At 42.9% G+C, this 16,859-nt stretch overlaps 1 protein-coding gene and 1 long non-coding RNA gene across 2 annotated transcripts in view; one reads left to right on the forward strand and one right to left on the reverse strand.

Annotated features, from left to right (window-relative positions):
- The window catches only part of LOC310764065, a 40,458-nt gene extending 24,864 nt beyond the window's left edge, over nt 1-15,594 (forward strand). Inside the window, exons 2-3 of the long non-coding RNA XR_014549001.1 lie at nt 12,303-12,468; nt 12,607-15,594. This is a non-coding gene — a long non-coding RNA (uncharacterized lncRNA). The remainder of the gene's footprint in view (nt 1-12,302; nt 12,469-12,606) is intronic.
- The window catches only part of DSTYK (dual serine/threonine and tyrosine protein kinase), a 39,171-nt gene extending 22,489 nt beyond the window's left edge, over nt 1-16,682 (reverse strand). Inside the window, exons 1-2 of the mRNA XM_083617113.1 lie at nt 16,103-16,682; nt 4,229-4,617 (exon numbers count right to left, since the gene is read on the reverse strand). Coding sequence (XP_083473239.1) covers nt 4,229-4,617; nt 16,103-16,406 — 693 coding nt within the window. The 5' untranslated portion in view covers nt 16,407-16,682. The remainder of the gene's footprint in view (nt 1-4,228; nt 4,618-16,102) is intronic.
- Nucleotides 16,683-16,859: the final 177 nt, after the last annotated feature.

Here is a 16,859-nt window from a genome sequence, read left to right on the forward strand (position 1 = left end):
CCTGGTCCTTCAGGGGCACAGTTACCCCATTCAGGACCAGGGAATCCTCCACACCTGCCCACCTCCTGTCCCCCAAAAACAGTACTTCTGTCTTGTCAGGATTCAACCTCAATCTGTTAGCCGCCATCCATCCTCCAACCGCCTCCAGACACTCACACAGGACCTTCACCGCCTTCACTGGTTCTGATTTAAAAGAGAGGTAGACCTGGGTATCATCCGCATACTGATGAACGCCCAGCCCAAACCTCCTGATGATCTCTCCCAGCGGCTGCATGTAAATGTTGAAAAGCATGGGGGAGAGGACAGAACCCTGAGGCACCCCACAAGTGAGAGCCCAGGGGTCTGAACACTCATCCCCCACCACCACTTTCTGAACACGGCCCAGGAGGAAGGAGCGGAACCACTGTATGACAGTGCCCCCAGCTCCCAGCCCCTCAAGACGGTCCAGAAGGATGTTATGGTCGATGGTATCAAACGCCGCTGAGAGATCCAGCAGAACTAGGAAACAGCTCTCACCTTTGTCCCTAGCCCGCCGGAGATCATCAACCAGTGCGACCAAGGCAGTTTCAGTCCCATGATGAGGCCTGAATCCTGACTGGAAGGGATCCAAATGGTCCGCTTCTTCCAGGCGTGCCTGGAGTTGTTCGGCAACCGCTCGCTCAATCACCTTGCCTAAGAATGGAAGATTTGAGACTGGGCGATAGTGGCCGCATCTAAAGATGGTTTTTTAAGAAGCGGTTTAATAACCGCCTCTTTCAGCGGGTCTGGGAAGGCTCCCTCACGGAGGGAAGCATTCACCACCCCACGAAGCCCATCGCCCAGTCCTTCCTGGCTAGCTTTTATAAGCCAGGATGGGCAAGGATCCAGGAGACAGGTGGTTGGTTTCACTCGTCCAAGCAGCCTGTCCACATCCTCGGAGGTAACAGATTGGAATTGATCCCACTCAACTTGACTAGACAGAACTCTAGCACTCTCCTGCCCCGGCCCTGCTCCCACGGTGGAGTCTACTTCTTCCTGAATCTGAGCAATTTTAACTGCAAAAAACTTTGCAAAATCACTGAGTCCAATAAGTAATTTTAAGGGATTGCTGTTGTGTTGTTTTATTTTCTTAATTCTAATGTTTGGTACTGGTGGTATATAATAGTTGTTGCTCTTCAAACCAGATTTGAAATTACAGAATTCAACAATAAATTCTATTAATTTTACAACATGCATTATTATCCTGAAGACCAAGACTGAAATTTAAGTTGTTCATTTCCTTTACCTAGCTAGATGCCTCCTGCACACTGCAAATCTCTCTATGAGTAAGGTCTAACACAGTTCTCAATAAATATGCATAGAATATATTGATATTTTCAGAGGAGATACAACATTGTTATGATTGGGTTCAACTTATGTTCAGGTTTAAGTTATTTTATCTTTTATTTAAAACTTAACCGTCACTCTCCACAACAGTTTTCAGTGTATTCTAAGGCCACACTAAATTTCAATATACTTAATTCAGACTCAAATGTTGGCTCATGGTGGTCAATAAAATGTGTAAAACTAATTGCACATGTGGATAAAGGAACGTTAGTATTACTGTATTTCTATTTATGAATAACTTTGTAGGTGCCAGCCCTGTTAAAAATAATATTTCCATCTTCTGTCACACTTTCTATCAGATCACATCATATTTGATTAAAGAATACACTGTGAAAGATAGGCTACGTACGCCACACAACAAACAGAATCTTTAACTATCAAACCCTCTTCTTATCAATGCAAGAGAACCTGCCTGACAAACCGGCAGCCATCTTTTTGTATCTGATGAATGAGGCGTTTGTTTACAAAGGTCCATTTCTCAGTTCGTTAAGATTTGGAGGCTTACATAAAGCTGCCACTTATATCATAAAGTGGAGTCTGGGATAGTGCTCAACTTTCATTCTAACTGGTTAATTCTTGCTTCTTGATTAGTCTAGCCTGCCTGACATAATTACTGCAATTGTATGGTGTGCAAATTTTATTTTGGAACCTGAAGTCCACCTGGTATGGATTTTAACTTCCTGTGTCACACAGAGGGGATGGCTGTGTATAATTCTATCTAGACTGCCTTTCCTTTCTAGAGCTCCCAACGAAGTGAATTAGCATTTAGATTACTGTGCAGATGTGTTTCTTATTGGCAGCCATTAAATACTACAGTAGAATTGGAACCCATTTCCTATAGCCTTTCTACTTATTTTGCCTGGTGCCATTATTCTACATAGTAAGACAATAGGATTTATTTCAAAACTGTCATTAGTTTTAAAGCATTTCATTTCACTAGAAACTCCTGAATTTAAACATTTATCCAAACTTTTAAACATGAACATGGCACCAGTGTTGCCCTCAAACTACAGCAGAAGAGGATTGGTGCTAAAGGACCCAAGCAAGCTGTGGGAGGTATGAAGCCTAAGGTGGGAGACAGCACAATATGTTAGAATGTACAACTTATTTACTGGCACACAATTTCCATGCTTTTAAAGCAATCATGGATTTGCAAAAGCCCCAATGCTTTTTTCAATTGACTTTTTAAAAATGTGGATTATGTCCGTTTTTAAAATTTATACCATGCCTCTCCTTATGGTGGAAGTATTTCCTTGTTACCACTCATTGAAGCTTGCAAATTACGAAATAGGAAGATCCCTCCCTGTAATTAGATATGCAGTTTTCACATATAAGATGTAAATGTTAACTTCCCCTGTTTAAAAATTTCATTTGTAAGAAGGAGTTTTTCACAGTGGCTCTCCTACACAGAACAGAGGAAACAGTCCTATGCCACTCCTTACAAATTAATCCGAGTGGCTGTTTTCATCTGATTTGTCCTAGATATATCTGGAGCCTAACAAAGAAATCTTTGTCACTGGTTTGAAAAGTTTATGAGAGATATTTGAGCTGCCCTGTGTTAGCTGACCTATTAAAAAAAAAAGAGCAAGGCAGACATATTCAGTTGAAGTACACAAAACCAAATTCAACACTCGGAGCATACATTCACAAACATTCAGAACAAAGTTATACTCAGGAACAGACAGGCTGGCAAACCCTCGAGGGGTAGTGATATCGTGAACATGACTCACACGGGAGGCAAGAATCCCAAGTAAAAGGAACCCTTTCAAACATTACCTCCCCTACACTTGCCCTGAGCTACAGAATGCACTAGATAAGTATTTCGACTTTGAAGTCAAGGGATGGAGAGAGAAGAACATAGTATCCATTCTATTTAGTTTTAGAACAGGGGTTGGCAAGGTTTATCTTGCTGGATTGGTCCTGTGAAGATCCCTTCGTGGGCTGGATCATGTGCACAGATGCGATTTCCAGTGCTGCGGAAGCGAGTCCCTGCGCTGCGCTGGTTTAGCGCAGTGCGCGAGCGGGCAGCTCAGTTTGGGGGCAGCTCGTGGGCTGTTCAAACAACCTCCACTGGCCGCTTCCGGCCCATGGACCTTAGGTTGCTGACCCCTGTTTTAGAAGGACTCCTTAATGCTAATTACAACAATTCAAGAAAAAATTTCGGTGAAGTCAAGGGTAACTATTTAGGCATGGCTGCCCCTTCTTCAGGGTATCTGGCTGTGTATGGGTTGGCCCTATGCTACCAAGAATCCTCCCACAATCTCTGGAGCAGGTTTTGCATAATAGAGCCCCCCCCCCCACTCCTAGATGGAGGACAGAGGAGCATAAACCATCAGCACTTATTTCACAGGTACATATGACTGTCATTTCAGATTCAAAGCCAGGAGGAAGCTGGGTTCAACACACGGCCCAAGGTGCCACTGTAAGCACTGTGCTTTATTACCACGTCTGTCTACACCCTCAGATACTTTGCAGAAATCTAAGCAAGTTTATACAATCACAGGTCCGGCACCTGGGCTGTAGGAAAAGCAAATGAGTATGGGCAAAACCAGCAGTCAGGGGAAGAGTTAAAGCTTCACTGCTGCAAACTGCACCCTCCGCCCCTCAATCATCCACAGCAGCAGTCAGACTTCAAACAAGAACCACTGGGTTGAGGCAGAACATGTGGTATCCGCCCTCAGAAGTCTTTAGGAATGCAGACAAACTCTGTTCTACTTCTAGGACTCCTCTAGTTTTTATGTAGAATTTACTCAACTAAACGTAGGTGCAAAATATTCATTAAAATGCTTCATGCCAACACTCCCTTTCTCATTAAGTTTATACAGGGCAGGGCAAGTACATACACACTGGATCTCGTCAGTACCTGTAATAAAGTGTGATTCAGTGTAACCTCCAGCTCTGCAATCTGGTGTGCGAGATCTTCATTATCGCAGTGGATTTCTAAGTCCTCTTCTGGTATCGTTTCCCATCTGCCTTGATGAGCTGCCAAGTTGTGAACCAATTCATACTGTCCTGGAAGAGCCAAACTAATCCGTGTTTGTCTTCCATGTGTGAAGCGAATTCGACGCCTCTTACAGTTCTCCTCACTGCTAACTTTGGAGGTCGGTAGCAGTCTTTCACCCAAAAGCATGTTGACTAACTGACATTTGGCATTGCAGTTCTGACCAAAGATTAAAAGGCATGGGTGACAGCTTACTGTCAGCTGAAGATACTCCTCTTCACGCCGGGGAAAGGCAATAGAGCTCAGCTGCCCTAAAAAAGGCAAAAAAGAAGTTATTATCAATTATATTCTGAAGTGACCTATGGAGCTTCAAAAGGATTCTATAGCTCTATGTCAGTACAGAATGAGACATTCCAAACTCTGACTTGAAAAATATTTTTGCACAGGAGTGGGCAGCTAAGACTGAGGGTATCACAAAGAGAACTGAATATGGAGCAATGGTCACTCATTCCAGGAACCAAGATTACCTTCTTCCCACATTCCCAGCCCAGATGACATTTTAGGCAGCAGGGACAGAAGAAGCAATGCAGTTTGCCACCAAGAATCAGAAGCCTTTAATTTGCAACATGGCAGGAAGAAGTTCAGCAAGTATCCATTCCACATACATCCCATATCAATGCAGTACTACGAAATGAAGTTATCAACCCAAGGTTTAAATGAAAAATGATGGCTATTGTGCAAGGTCAGGAAGATATGGTCAATGGCCTGGTATGTCTAAACTTACTAAAGAAAGATGGAAAGATGAAAGGAGGAACATATAATTTGGGGAAAATGATTTCCTTGATTATTAGAAATATAATGTTCAAGATAATGTATATTTGCACTTTTTCTTTCATATATTGTTGAATATGCACTATTACTGCATGGGGTGAGGGTGTATTTTGTGTTCTTTGCATAAACACTAGGGTAAATTGTAGGTGGCTCTGTAGTCTAAAGCACTGAGCCTAGGGCTTGCCAATTGGAAGGTCGGCGGTTCGAATCCCCATGATGGGGTGACCTCCCGTTACTCGGTCCCAGCTCCTGCCAACCTAGCAGTTCGAAAGCACGGCAGGAAGGCTCCCTCAGCCAATAAAGCGAGATGAGCGCCATAACACCAGAGTCATTCGCGACCGGACTTGACTGTCAAGGGTCCTTTATGTTTTTTTTACCCATGATAACCCAAGTGGTCTACCTTATAATAATCAGAAAACTGTAGAATAAGATATCACTGAAAACCTGCCTAGACCTTATCTCCATTTGTGACACACAAGTAGGTGTCTATGAATTCCAGCGTTTACTTGTCCAACACGAACAGCTCACCTTTGTATATCACTGTCTCATTGTACTATGTATACTCCTCAAAGATGCCAAAAAGAATTTTAAAAATCCAGTGGTCTCTTATTTTCATCTTAAAGGGTATTTATGACTGGAGCCTTACACCTTTAAGCACAGCTCCTTTTAGAAAGCTTGAAGTTCTCATATTTTACTACTATTATTTGTTGAGCACTTAACTCAGGTGTGGGAAACCTTGGGCTTTCTGAATATTGCTTAACTATAACTCTCATAATCCTCAGCCACTGGGCATGTTTGCTAGGGCTGATGGGAATAGTAGCTGAGCAGCACCTAGTGGCATCAAAGGTTCCCCATGCCTGATTTGACTAATAAATAGTGTCCAATGTGCTTTTTTCCTTCTTTCTCCCTCCTAATCCCTTTTTCTTAGCCCTTTAAGACTAAGTTTAAGGGCAAGGTCAGTCTTACCATAAGAACTGATAAAGCTGCTCTGGAAGTATTTTTAGCTGATAAAAGTGTTTTCAATATTTAAATTTAAGGAGCAACCCTATGCTCCCTGGGAGTGGCTGAGCAGCCATAGTAGCCTGCAGAACTCTATCTCTGGAGTTCCCTGATGCAGCAAAAGAAAGCTCCACTGCAGTTGCTGAACTACCAACAGTCCATGGGTCTTCGGGATCCTAAGGCCCATTATTACTCCAGTATGCCCTCCCCCAACAGGTCCCAAAACTATACCAGCCCTGGAGATAGCATGGTTAATTCCCTCTCATTTCGGTGACGACAGGTGAGTGGGCAGGTAGGTATGGGGAGAAAAGCTAGGAGGGAAAACAGGAAAAGCTGCCATCCCCATCTCCCGTCCTCGTTTCAAGTAGTCAGCAGGGCATAGAAGTGGCAGTAACTCTGTCACCGGTTCAGTAAAGGTGTCCATATTAAAAGCAACTTTATGTTCAGTGCCTTTAAAAGGGCGTTTCACTCATGCTGCACTGCATTCTGGACCTAAGCATAACATTTCCAAAAGGTATTTGGTACAAAAATTATGAAGAACAGAAGAAGAGAACAGCTTGTGTGTTTTATTCCACCCAGCCAACATAGAGCGATTCTGTTCCAAGTCAACTGCCAAACTGCTTCACAGTAGTGTCTTGTATGCATGGCAAGAGAAGTACAGTAGAAAAAATTGTTTAGTGGCAGAAAGAGCCCTGCTGAAAATCATTTAAGACAACAGGGCCCCCAGTCACACCCTCAGCAAGGCAAGATCGTTTTCTGCAAAACCTGAAAAATCAACATTAAAAATGAAGATGAAGTAAGGTACATATAGCTTTAGACCCTGTGAATATTCAGCTGGTATGTGAACTTTTTCTTCTAGACAGGTCATAGCTTCATTTACCTTTTCCCCAGTCTAGGATGGGTACACTAGCCAATTGATCAGACAAATATTGCCAGTTGATTGCTTATTCACCTGTTGAAGGATACCGCAAGTGCTCGATCAAGTTCAGAATGCCACTGTGTAGGTAGAAGCTTACTTCTTTAAAAAATTGGATTATTTTTTTTACTATGCCATTCGCTAACAGTGAGACATACAAGACAAGAAATTTGATGATGGAGGTGAAAAACCGGTTGAAGGTGACGCAAAGGAAATGAACAATTGGCCTGCTGCCTACTTAACATTGACTTCTGGATGTACAAGTTACTTGGTTTATTTTTATTTTTTCCTCTCCCTCTCTCTCTTTTTAAAAGTGTATTAACTGTAGGCTGACCCTAACTTTCCAGGAATAAAGCCAGAAATAAATTCAGTGACTTGTTTATATTTATAAAAAACCTTACCTGCAACAATTTTTAAGTAGTACTTCCACTCATTAATCATTATTGTAAAACAGTTTGGTTTTGCACTCAATATGCATATCCAACCACTGACTACTGGAATATTTTTATAATAAAAATATAAAATTCTGGACCATTATTTGACCAATGTTTGCTCAAGTCAAATGCCCAGCTCAACCCTAGTCAGAATTCTATCTTCAGGGTCACAAAATAGGTTCAAGGATATTGGCTGAAAATGCCTGGGCAAACAGAAGCTGCATTGCAGCAAGAAACCTTCTATGCTGCAACATGTAATCCAGTCTGACTACACAGCAAGTATATTTTTGTTGACTGCATGTATAGTCCTGATGCTGCCAATGAATAAGTCTCTAGACAGATGGTTGACTGCCACTAATTAATATCCTTCATAAATATTTTAACTGCCTGTTAAGTATCCATTTCCAGAGGGGCAGCCATGTTAGTCTGTTGCCAGGGGCAGGGGGGAAGGGTCCGGTGCTGCTGCTGTGAGTGACATTATATATTTGTATCTTGCTTTCTCACTTAAGAGCTCAAGATTATGTGTATTATCCTCCCTGCTCTCCCACTTTTATCTTTGCAATAGTATCCACCCTATTCCTATAACTGTAATTTATTTTAAAACAGATTTTAATAGTAAATGCATGTGCAAAAACATCAGTTCTTGACAATACATTGTGGGGTGGGGGAGGCAATCCACATACAATGTTCTGGGCCCAGGAAATCCTGTGGGTGTCTCTGCTAAAGATCAACAGCACAGACAGAGAATAGTGATTAAAACTTATATTAATATTTTCATATCCATTGCTAACGTACTAACAGGCTGAATAACTCCAAAGTTACTCAACTGAAGAACTAGCCTCAATTCAGCAGTTAAGAAAATGACTTTTTGTTGTGCCCAGCTGTCAACAAACAAGAATTCTTACACTAAAAGGATTAGTTGAAGGAACCATTTTGCATCAGTTGAGAAAACATGTGATCAGCACTTCAAAAGTACGCAAAGGGTCTGCTTTTCCCAAGAAGAAACTAGGTAACTGATCTCAAAATAACTATATGAGCAGCACAGAGGAATAGTTTACATCACGTTACAACAAGTAGAGCACGTTCACATAAGATAGAGCACTTTGGAAATAAGATCTGATAAGGAAAAAGCCGCCACTGAAGGGGCCTAGTTAGAATATTTCTGAAGTTAAAATCTAATGTAATGATAATGGATCCATGAAGTGGGATCATGGGTCCTGAATGTGAGCCAGCTCCACCTGGAAACTTGGAGAAGAGACTTGCACTCTCTGGGTGCGAGCCAGGCATCCGGTATCCTGCTACCTTGATGGAAACTATCTTGCCACATCTTGGTGATTATCAAAAGGCTGAATGTGTTGTGTGGGTTTGAGGGGGCTCTTTGCATGTCTGATCATATACAAATGCTTCCTGAGACAAACAGCAATTGCTGTCAAGACCAAGAGGTCATTTAGGTAGAGGTCGATCGCTATGCCTTTCAGCCCCGTGGCCCCTGCTGAGGGGATTGCAGGAGAAACATCAGTGTGGCTGCAGTTTCTCATACCACCGTGCAGTCATACCACCACTGAGCAAATGGGGATGGGGGAGAGTTGTCTCTGTATTTGGTGCTTCACCCCATTTTACAGTCAACTGAGTCTAAGGTACTACGCTGCTCTCCACTGTGTCATGCAGTGCCGATCAGGACTTGTGCATCACTTCTGCCCCAAGCACAAGGTGCACAACTGACCCTGCCTCACTAAGGCCACAGTGAGTCAGAGAAAATGCCAGCTAGCCACTGCTTCCTCTTGACCAGTGTTAGAAGCGCAGATATATAAGCTAGGTGCCAAATGGCTCCTTAAACCTATGTTTCAGTCACCAAAACAGAATGTCAGTTGCCATTTTGGGGCAAGGTGGCTCCAAAGTCTTGCTTTTCAAATGATGGACTGACTGTGATTGGTTTTCAATTAAACATCTGGCTAATTCATATGAAAACTTTGAACTAGGTTAACAACTCTGAAAATTTAAAGAAAAGTCACTTTATCCAGAAAGAGTCCACATATATATTGGCTTATTTCTACCTCTTTCTCTTAATGGTGACACGGACCACCCCTACCCCCAAAGGAGTGCAACATAGAGGTCTAAGATTAAACATGCTCTCTCAAGGAAGGCAGAGTCAAGACTGGTGTAAGGTTGCTTCCTCTTTCAGGATGGCCAACAATAGCAACTGCTTCTTGTTTTGAGACAAGGGTGGTGTGTTTTTACTCTACTGCTGAAAAAAACCAGAGTGCAAATTTTACAATTTGCTTGTCAAATGTGATCATGTAAAGTGTCTCTAGTTCAACAGTGCAACTTCACAGGTCCCTTTAATGATTCACCAATATATCCATCAAGAATCAACCTGGCCAGTACTAAGACACTTGCACAAGTATAATCAAATATGCAGAGAATGGGGTGGTGCCTTAATGGTTCACACATCTAGCAATGGGTTGTTAGATAACATGGATAGCAAGGTTCAAGTCCTGTCCCTCATTATGCAAAGACTATAGGAAAAACCTGTTGAAATCAGAGGAAGGTTACACAAACTTGAGAAGAGATGACAGCAAAGAGTTTAGAACAAAAAACTGAAACACCTTTTCAAGAAAGCTAGAGGGAGCTTTTTGTGGGCGGGGGAACTCTACATGATAATTGAAAGGGGTAAAAGAAAATCACAACAAATCCCAGAGGAAAACGTGTGGGTTCTCAATTAGGTTTGCACATTACATGGGCAATGTTTCACAGTTCAGCTCCCAGGAATCATAATCTAGGGTTAAGGCTCAGTTCCTGAGAATAAGTTTATTCAGGGAAAAGAAAACCTTCACTAGTGTGATATTCAAACTTAAGCACTATTGAAATATGTTACTATTAGTATATTGCAACTTCACATACTATTTCTACTCACAACACTTACATAAGTTTCCACTTGAGTAAGAACTTTCGGCACAACCTTATTTTCTTCACCATAGAATTTCACTGCACCAAGGGTGTGGATCATTAAACTTTGCCAAGATTAGAAGTCAAATAGGGGGAAATGGGGTGTATATAGAGCCAAAAGCTGTAGGCTAGCCCTGCAAGCGTTCAACAGGCCACTGCAGACAGCAGATATGGTGGTTATGGGATTTTGTTTGTTTGTTGCCAACACTGACCTTAAGAGAGGATGGCTTAGAAACAGCCCTGACCTTTTGGGATAAGGTGGCTTACAAACAAAATGCATAAAGCCACAGGAAGGACTGCATTTTGAGAACAGGCTCTGTACCATTTGGGACTTTGTTAATCAAGACACAGCAGAGCATGTGCATGCTAATTCACAATCCAGGATATTGTCATAGTATACTCCCTATACCACTATCAGACTAGACACCACAGTCTTTGCACCACTAACTCCATCCACATGTCATATGAAAGAAAAGAATTTCAGCACACACTGAACATATATAGATATTCTACTAGCAGAGATGTTCAAGCATGAGAATAATTCTATTTGATCATTGTTACCAGTTTTGAGTGGATTCTAATATACTGAACTGGTTTTGAGCTTCAAGAGCTCCCAATTACTATTATTGGTTTGGGGCTTAATTTTCTAATTTTGAATCCTTGCCCAGAGGTTTCCTTTGTCCCAAAGCATCTCTGTTTTAGAAACTTCACTTAATTTTATTACTTTACTCCTTTATAAACCCAGCATCTAGATTTTTGCATTGCATTGCCTGAATGTATCTTGATTTAATGTTAAATTTATAAGACAATAAAGCAAGTAATTGCTTTTTAGCTGATTATTTAGATTTAGCCAACTGATAAGATTTTACTCTATTTACATTTGTAGAACCTCACTGAAGGAGGCCTTAGTGCATTGTGAGAAAACGTAAGAAAACAAAATTTACAGTCTAACCAAAGATTATGTTTCTTTTAGAAATCAGTGCCATCTGAGTATGACATTTCCTTATAATAATACATTGAGACGAGTTATAAAAATAACTAAACATGAGATCTGTAATGTTTGTTTGTTATTAGTGTTTATTTTGTTGAAAACCCAGTGAAAGTTCCATAGAGACCAGCCTGGATTGGTGAAGATCCAGCTAAGCCTTCTTGTACTTTCCTCCTAAAGCAAGAACCAATAGTTGTAATAACTGAAAGCAAATTATGTAAAAAAAATTTTTATCTATGCATCCTACATGGCAGCAGTTTCTATAAGTATCCCAAATCAAGTCATTGTTCATCTGCTCCACCATTTACTCTGGGGCTATGTTTAAAGATTAATCACACTGATAATTAAACATTGCAAACCTGGTCCTTTTCATGTTATGAATCACCCAAATGCTGCGCCTGGTTTTCCAAATCAAATACCGTAAGAACAGCTCCCTGATAAGATTTACCGGTACCATGTAAATAATGTGTGAAACTATCATTTGCCTATCTTGTAACATGAACACATGACTTAGTTTCCAATCACGCGCATAATTTTTATGCAGAGTTATGTATATGCTTTCTCACCAAAGTCAAGCAAGAAGAAATGTATTCTATGAAGCCATCCTCTGTAACTTGGTTCAGACAATCCACTAAAGAAACAACCTTTGGGCTTATGTGTTCCCCCCACCCCCCAAAAAATCCCACAGCAATTATCTTCCAAGGTCTCTGGTTACAACAGAATCAGATAAGTACTGTTTGTCCATATCCTATATAAATCACCATCTCAAAACACAACATGGCAAGGAGGGAGTGTCTTAAGCCTATGCCTTGTTCCTGTTTTGTTCAGAAAGCGCTGAAGTTTATGAGGCAGGAATTTTTCTTGTGCTTTATTTTTCCACAGAATATTGTCCGTTTCATGCATTCATTAGCAACACTGAACGTATGCTAACTGCAATACTGGAGTTTTTGCCAACTGGAGGCAGGCAAATGTTTTCTACATCTTTAAAAAGGCAGGTGGGAGGAAGAGGACCCATGCAACTACCAAGCGGTCATCAATATCAGGAAAGGTATTAGAACAAATAATTAAACAGCCACTCTTTGAGTAGTACTTAGAAAAGCATACTGTGACTACTAAGAGCCAGCATAGGTTTCTGAAAAAGAAGTCATGCCACACAAATCTTATTTCTTTTCTTTTTTTTATATAGAGTTACAAGCTTGGTGTATCAGAGGAATACTGTGGATGGAGCGTATCTTGCTTTCATTAAGGCTTTTGACAAAGTCCCCCATGATAGTCGTTTGGAGAAGCTGGTAAACTGTGGGCTAGATGATGTTACTGTTAGGTGAATTTGTAGCTGATTGACTGACCGAACCCAAAGAGTGCTCACCAATGGTTTCTCATCCTGGAGAAAAGTGACAAGTGGGGTGCCACAGGGTTCTGTCCTGGGTCCAGTGTTATTCAACATCTTTATAAATGACTTGGATGAAGGAACAGATAGGATGCTAAGCAAACATGCATACGACAACAGACTAGGAGGGGTAGCTAATACCTCAGAAGATGGAATCAGGATTCTATATTACCTTAAAGTTCAATAGGGACAAATTTAAAGTTCTATTCTTAGGCAGGAAGATCTAGGGGTCTTAGTAGACCACACGCTTAAAATGAGTCAGCAGTGTGATGATGATGCAGCAGCAGCAGCAAAAAAAAGGGGGGGGAATGCTATTATAGACTGCATCAACAGAAGTATAGTGTCCAGATCAAGGGAACTAATAGTATCACTCTTCTGTCTTTGTCAGACCAGTACTGTATCCAGTTCTGGTGTGCAGAGGAGAGCAACCAAGGAGATAAAATGTCTGGAAACCAAGACTTATGAGTAACAGTTGAGGGAGTTGGATATGTTTAGCCTAGAGAAGAAAAGGCTGAGGGGTGATATACCAGCCATCTTCAGCTATCCAGAGGACTGTCATATGGAAGTTGGCGCAAACTTGTTTTCTGCTGCTCCAGAGAGTAAGACCTGAACCAATTTCAATTCAATTTCAAGTTACAAGAAAGGAGATTCTGACTAAACATCTGAAAGAACCTCATGACAGTAAGAGCTGTTAGACAGTGGATCAGAGGAAGGTTTTTAAACAGATGCTGGATGGCCATCTGTCATGGATGCTTCAGTTGTGGTTCCTACATTGCATGGGGCTGGACTAGATGTGTGAACTTGCATATATCTGAGAGTTTGATTACAGTTGCTCCAAAAATAAAAAAGTGTTTCAATAACAGAAACAATTGCCATCATGTATCACAGTGCAGTTCTGATTCATGCTATTCTGCTGCATAATTGCCGGTGCCCAGAAACCATAGCTTGGTAGAAATCCGGAAGTATAAAACAGCCCTAATGCTTCTTAACAACTGCAAAACCAGAAGGAACCAAGGCATAAGTAGACACCTACATTTCCATTACTATGTATCTTTGTATTATTTATCTTTGTAAATAAAACATTTCAGGTATTATATCAGTATCAATCAAAACTTGCCAACTATAATATATCCAAAGACATACACAAAAGAAACAAGTTTTTTTAAGGGTTGCCATACATCTGGACATATCCAGAATACTGTAGCTGCAACCAGTGTCTGGGCGGGAAAATCCAGACGTATGGCAGTCAATGTCAGTGTCGTCTTTGCTGATTTTCCTCAGAAAAAGCTCAAAAATGTCTAATTTCTTTGCAACCCTATTTAATTGGCACATCAACAGCTGGTTTACTCACAAGTGTAAATAGGACTGCAACTTAAAGCTTCTGCCAACTCCTTCTGATCTAATATTTTAAAAAAGCACTTTGTACAAAACTTCCCAATGAAAGAGTGGGGAAATGTACCTCGAAAGTTAAAGCTGTAGGGCAGAATCAGAAAGCGGAAAACCTCTGATTGTTTTGACAAACACATTTAAAAATGTCTCTATAAGAAGAATCACATTTCAACTAGGTGCAGATTTATTACAAGTTCAGGGCCAACAGCCTGTGTAGCGAGCCACTTGTTTCCTGAAGAGGCAGGTCATGCATTCCAATCACACATCCATTCGGATCCTCATTCCAATTTTTGTCTTATTTTATTCATTCTCAGAACCAGTTTTGATTCCGTTACTCATTTACAAACCTCTAGTGTCCATCCAGATCATTCCGTCCAATCACATCTATGCCATTTCTAGTTCACTGCTACTTCATTCAGCATATTTCAATGCAGTCCAACCTCAGAACATTTGTTTCCTTCCATCTCAAGGAGCATTTCTTCTCATTCACCAACAGAGACCAGAATCACAATATTTCAGAGTACAGTGAAGAAGTTGGGGCAACAAGCTACACCAGCATGCATACTGAGAAATTAAAATACTAATAATAAACATCAAGCTATTGCTTAGACGTACAGGAGGCTGCTGACCACAATGACTCATGCTCCAATAAACCTGCCTCAGAAGCAACTTCTCTCTGCTATCCATCCTGGGGTTTGTTTGGGAGGGGGACTATATTAGTTTGTAGCTTACCATACATAAAATTCTTACATTTTAGTAGAGTATAGGCAGAGCCTAACACAAGAGAGCACTTAAAGCAGTCACTGATGGTAATCTTCAATCCAAAAGGCATATATGGGGGTGGCAACAGTGCCATACCAAATTCTTATTCAAAGCCAGGATGCCAAACACTTAAAGGGCAGCCAATGTCATTTGTTTGTGCATAGCAGAATTCTTCTTGGGTTCTGGGCAGCTTCAAACAGCAGCCACCTGTCAACCACTAGTTCCTTCAACCTTCAAGGATTCCTATAATTACTCCTGAATAATCACCTTTTTTCTCGGCTACCTCCCTCTTCATCTTGGCTACCTAAAGGCCTCTCAATTGCCTTTTCCCACTCCCTCGGGAAAAGCCAGGATCCCCTCCACATACCTTGCAGTCACCCACAGACATGGATGCCAGATACAGAACCATGAGCATAGCATGTGGTCACAGATTATAGGACTTGCAGTCCAGCAACATCTGGGCAGCCATAGTTCTCCAGCTCTGCCCCAGCAGGCCTCTCCCTGCTGTCAATCTTCTGTTAATCCACACCATACATTTTAAGCAGTCTTATACCACTTTAACTGCCCCCCCCCCATTAAGTGATCCTGAGAACAGTGGTTTGTTAAGGGTTCTTTGAGGAAATGGTAGTTCTGTGAGGGGTAAATTACACTTTCCAGTATTCTTTTTTGGGGGGTAGGGGGAGAGCCATGATAGCTAAAGTGGTATAAATGTGCTTTAGCTGTATGGGGCGGATGTGGCCTTACCTGGGGGGTTAGTGAGAGCAACAACAGTACAGTCCTAACCATGTGTACTCCAAAGCAAGTCCTACGGAATTTAACGGAGCTTTCTCCCAACCCTGCAGCTCTAGCACCTTGGCGAACTCAGCCAGAGTTACTTGGGAGTGCAGATGCACAAGACCAGACTGCAAGGGCTGCCCAAGAGGGGGGAATTCCACCCACTGACTGCCATTCCCACACCGCTTCAGTGATGGAAGAAGCCACACCGGTTGGAGTTTCCCTTGATGCATTTTTTTTTTTTTTAAAGGGAGAGGAATATCCCTGCGATTTGGGCAGAGACCCAACATAAAATGCGGAAGCTCCTCCTCCCACCGACCCGCCCGGTTCCCCCGATACGCCCCCCCCACTCCCCTCCCGAGCTCCTTACCGGCCTGCAGCGAGGGACCCTCACCAACAGGGGCACAGACATCTGGGGAGGGCTGCTCCTGCTGAGGCCGCGGCTCCTCCCCGGCCGGCCCAGGGGTAGCGGCGGCGGCGGCAGCAGAGGCAGCGCCGGGGCCCTGGGAGTACTTGATGTCGCGGAAGAACTTCTTCGTCTCGCGCAGGTTGTGCTGCAGCCGCGCCAGGTGCCGGTTGTAATGGCCGAAGGCGCGGCACAGCTCGCGGCTCAACCCTCCGCCGCCGCCGCCGCCGGAGCCCCGGGTCGAGGGGCCTCCCGTTCCCCCCGACATCTCGCCCGCGGCGGCGTCCGCCTCAGAGCTCTCCCCCCACCACGGCGGCGACTCGGGGGATGCCAGGCTGTTCTGGCGCCGCCTGGGCCACGGACTCGGCCTCCTCCTCTGCCAGCAGCGTCGCACCGAGCCGCACTGCGCACGGAACGGAACCTTTATCCGGGCGCTCTGGCGGGGAGGCGGCGGCGGCGGCCGGGGGCGGACCCCATTCTGCGCGCTTGCTCGCCTTGCACTGTGGGGGATGTAGTCGCCGCTTCCCTCTTGTTGCGGAGTAGCGGAACTGCACCCTCTTGGCGGGCGGGTGAGGGCCTTTCCGAAAGGCACTCTGGGATTTGTAGTCTTCTGCCGGGAGACTCCCTCCTTCAGTTTGCAAGTCAAAGGACCAGTGCCGGATTTACGTATAAACTTAAACAAGCTACAAGTATAGCTTAGGGCCCCACTCTCCAGGTGCGG

This window comes from Podarcis filfolensis, assembly GCF_964270895.1.
Source record: "Podarcis filfolensis genome assembly, chromosome: 6".
Lineage (NCBI taxonomy): Eukaryota > Metazoa > Chordata > Lepidosauria > Squamata > Lacertidae > Podarcis > Podarcis filfolensis.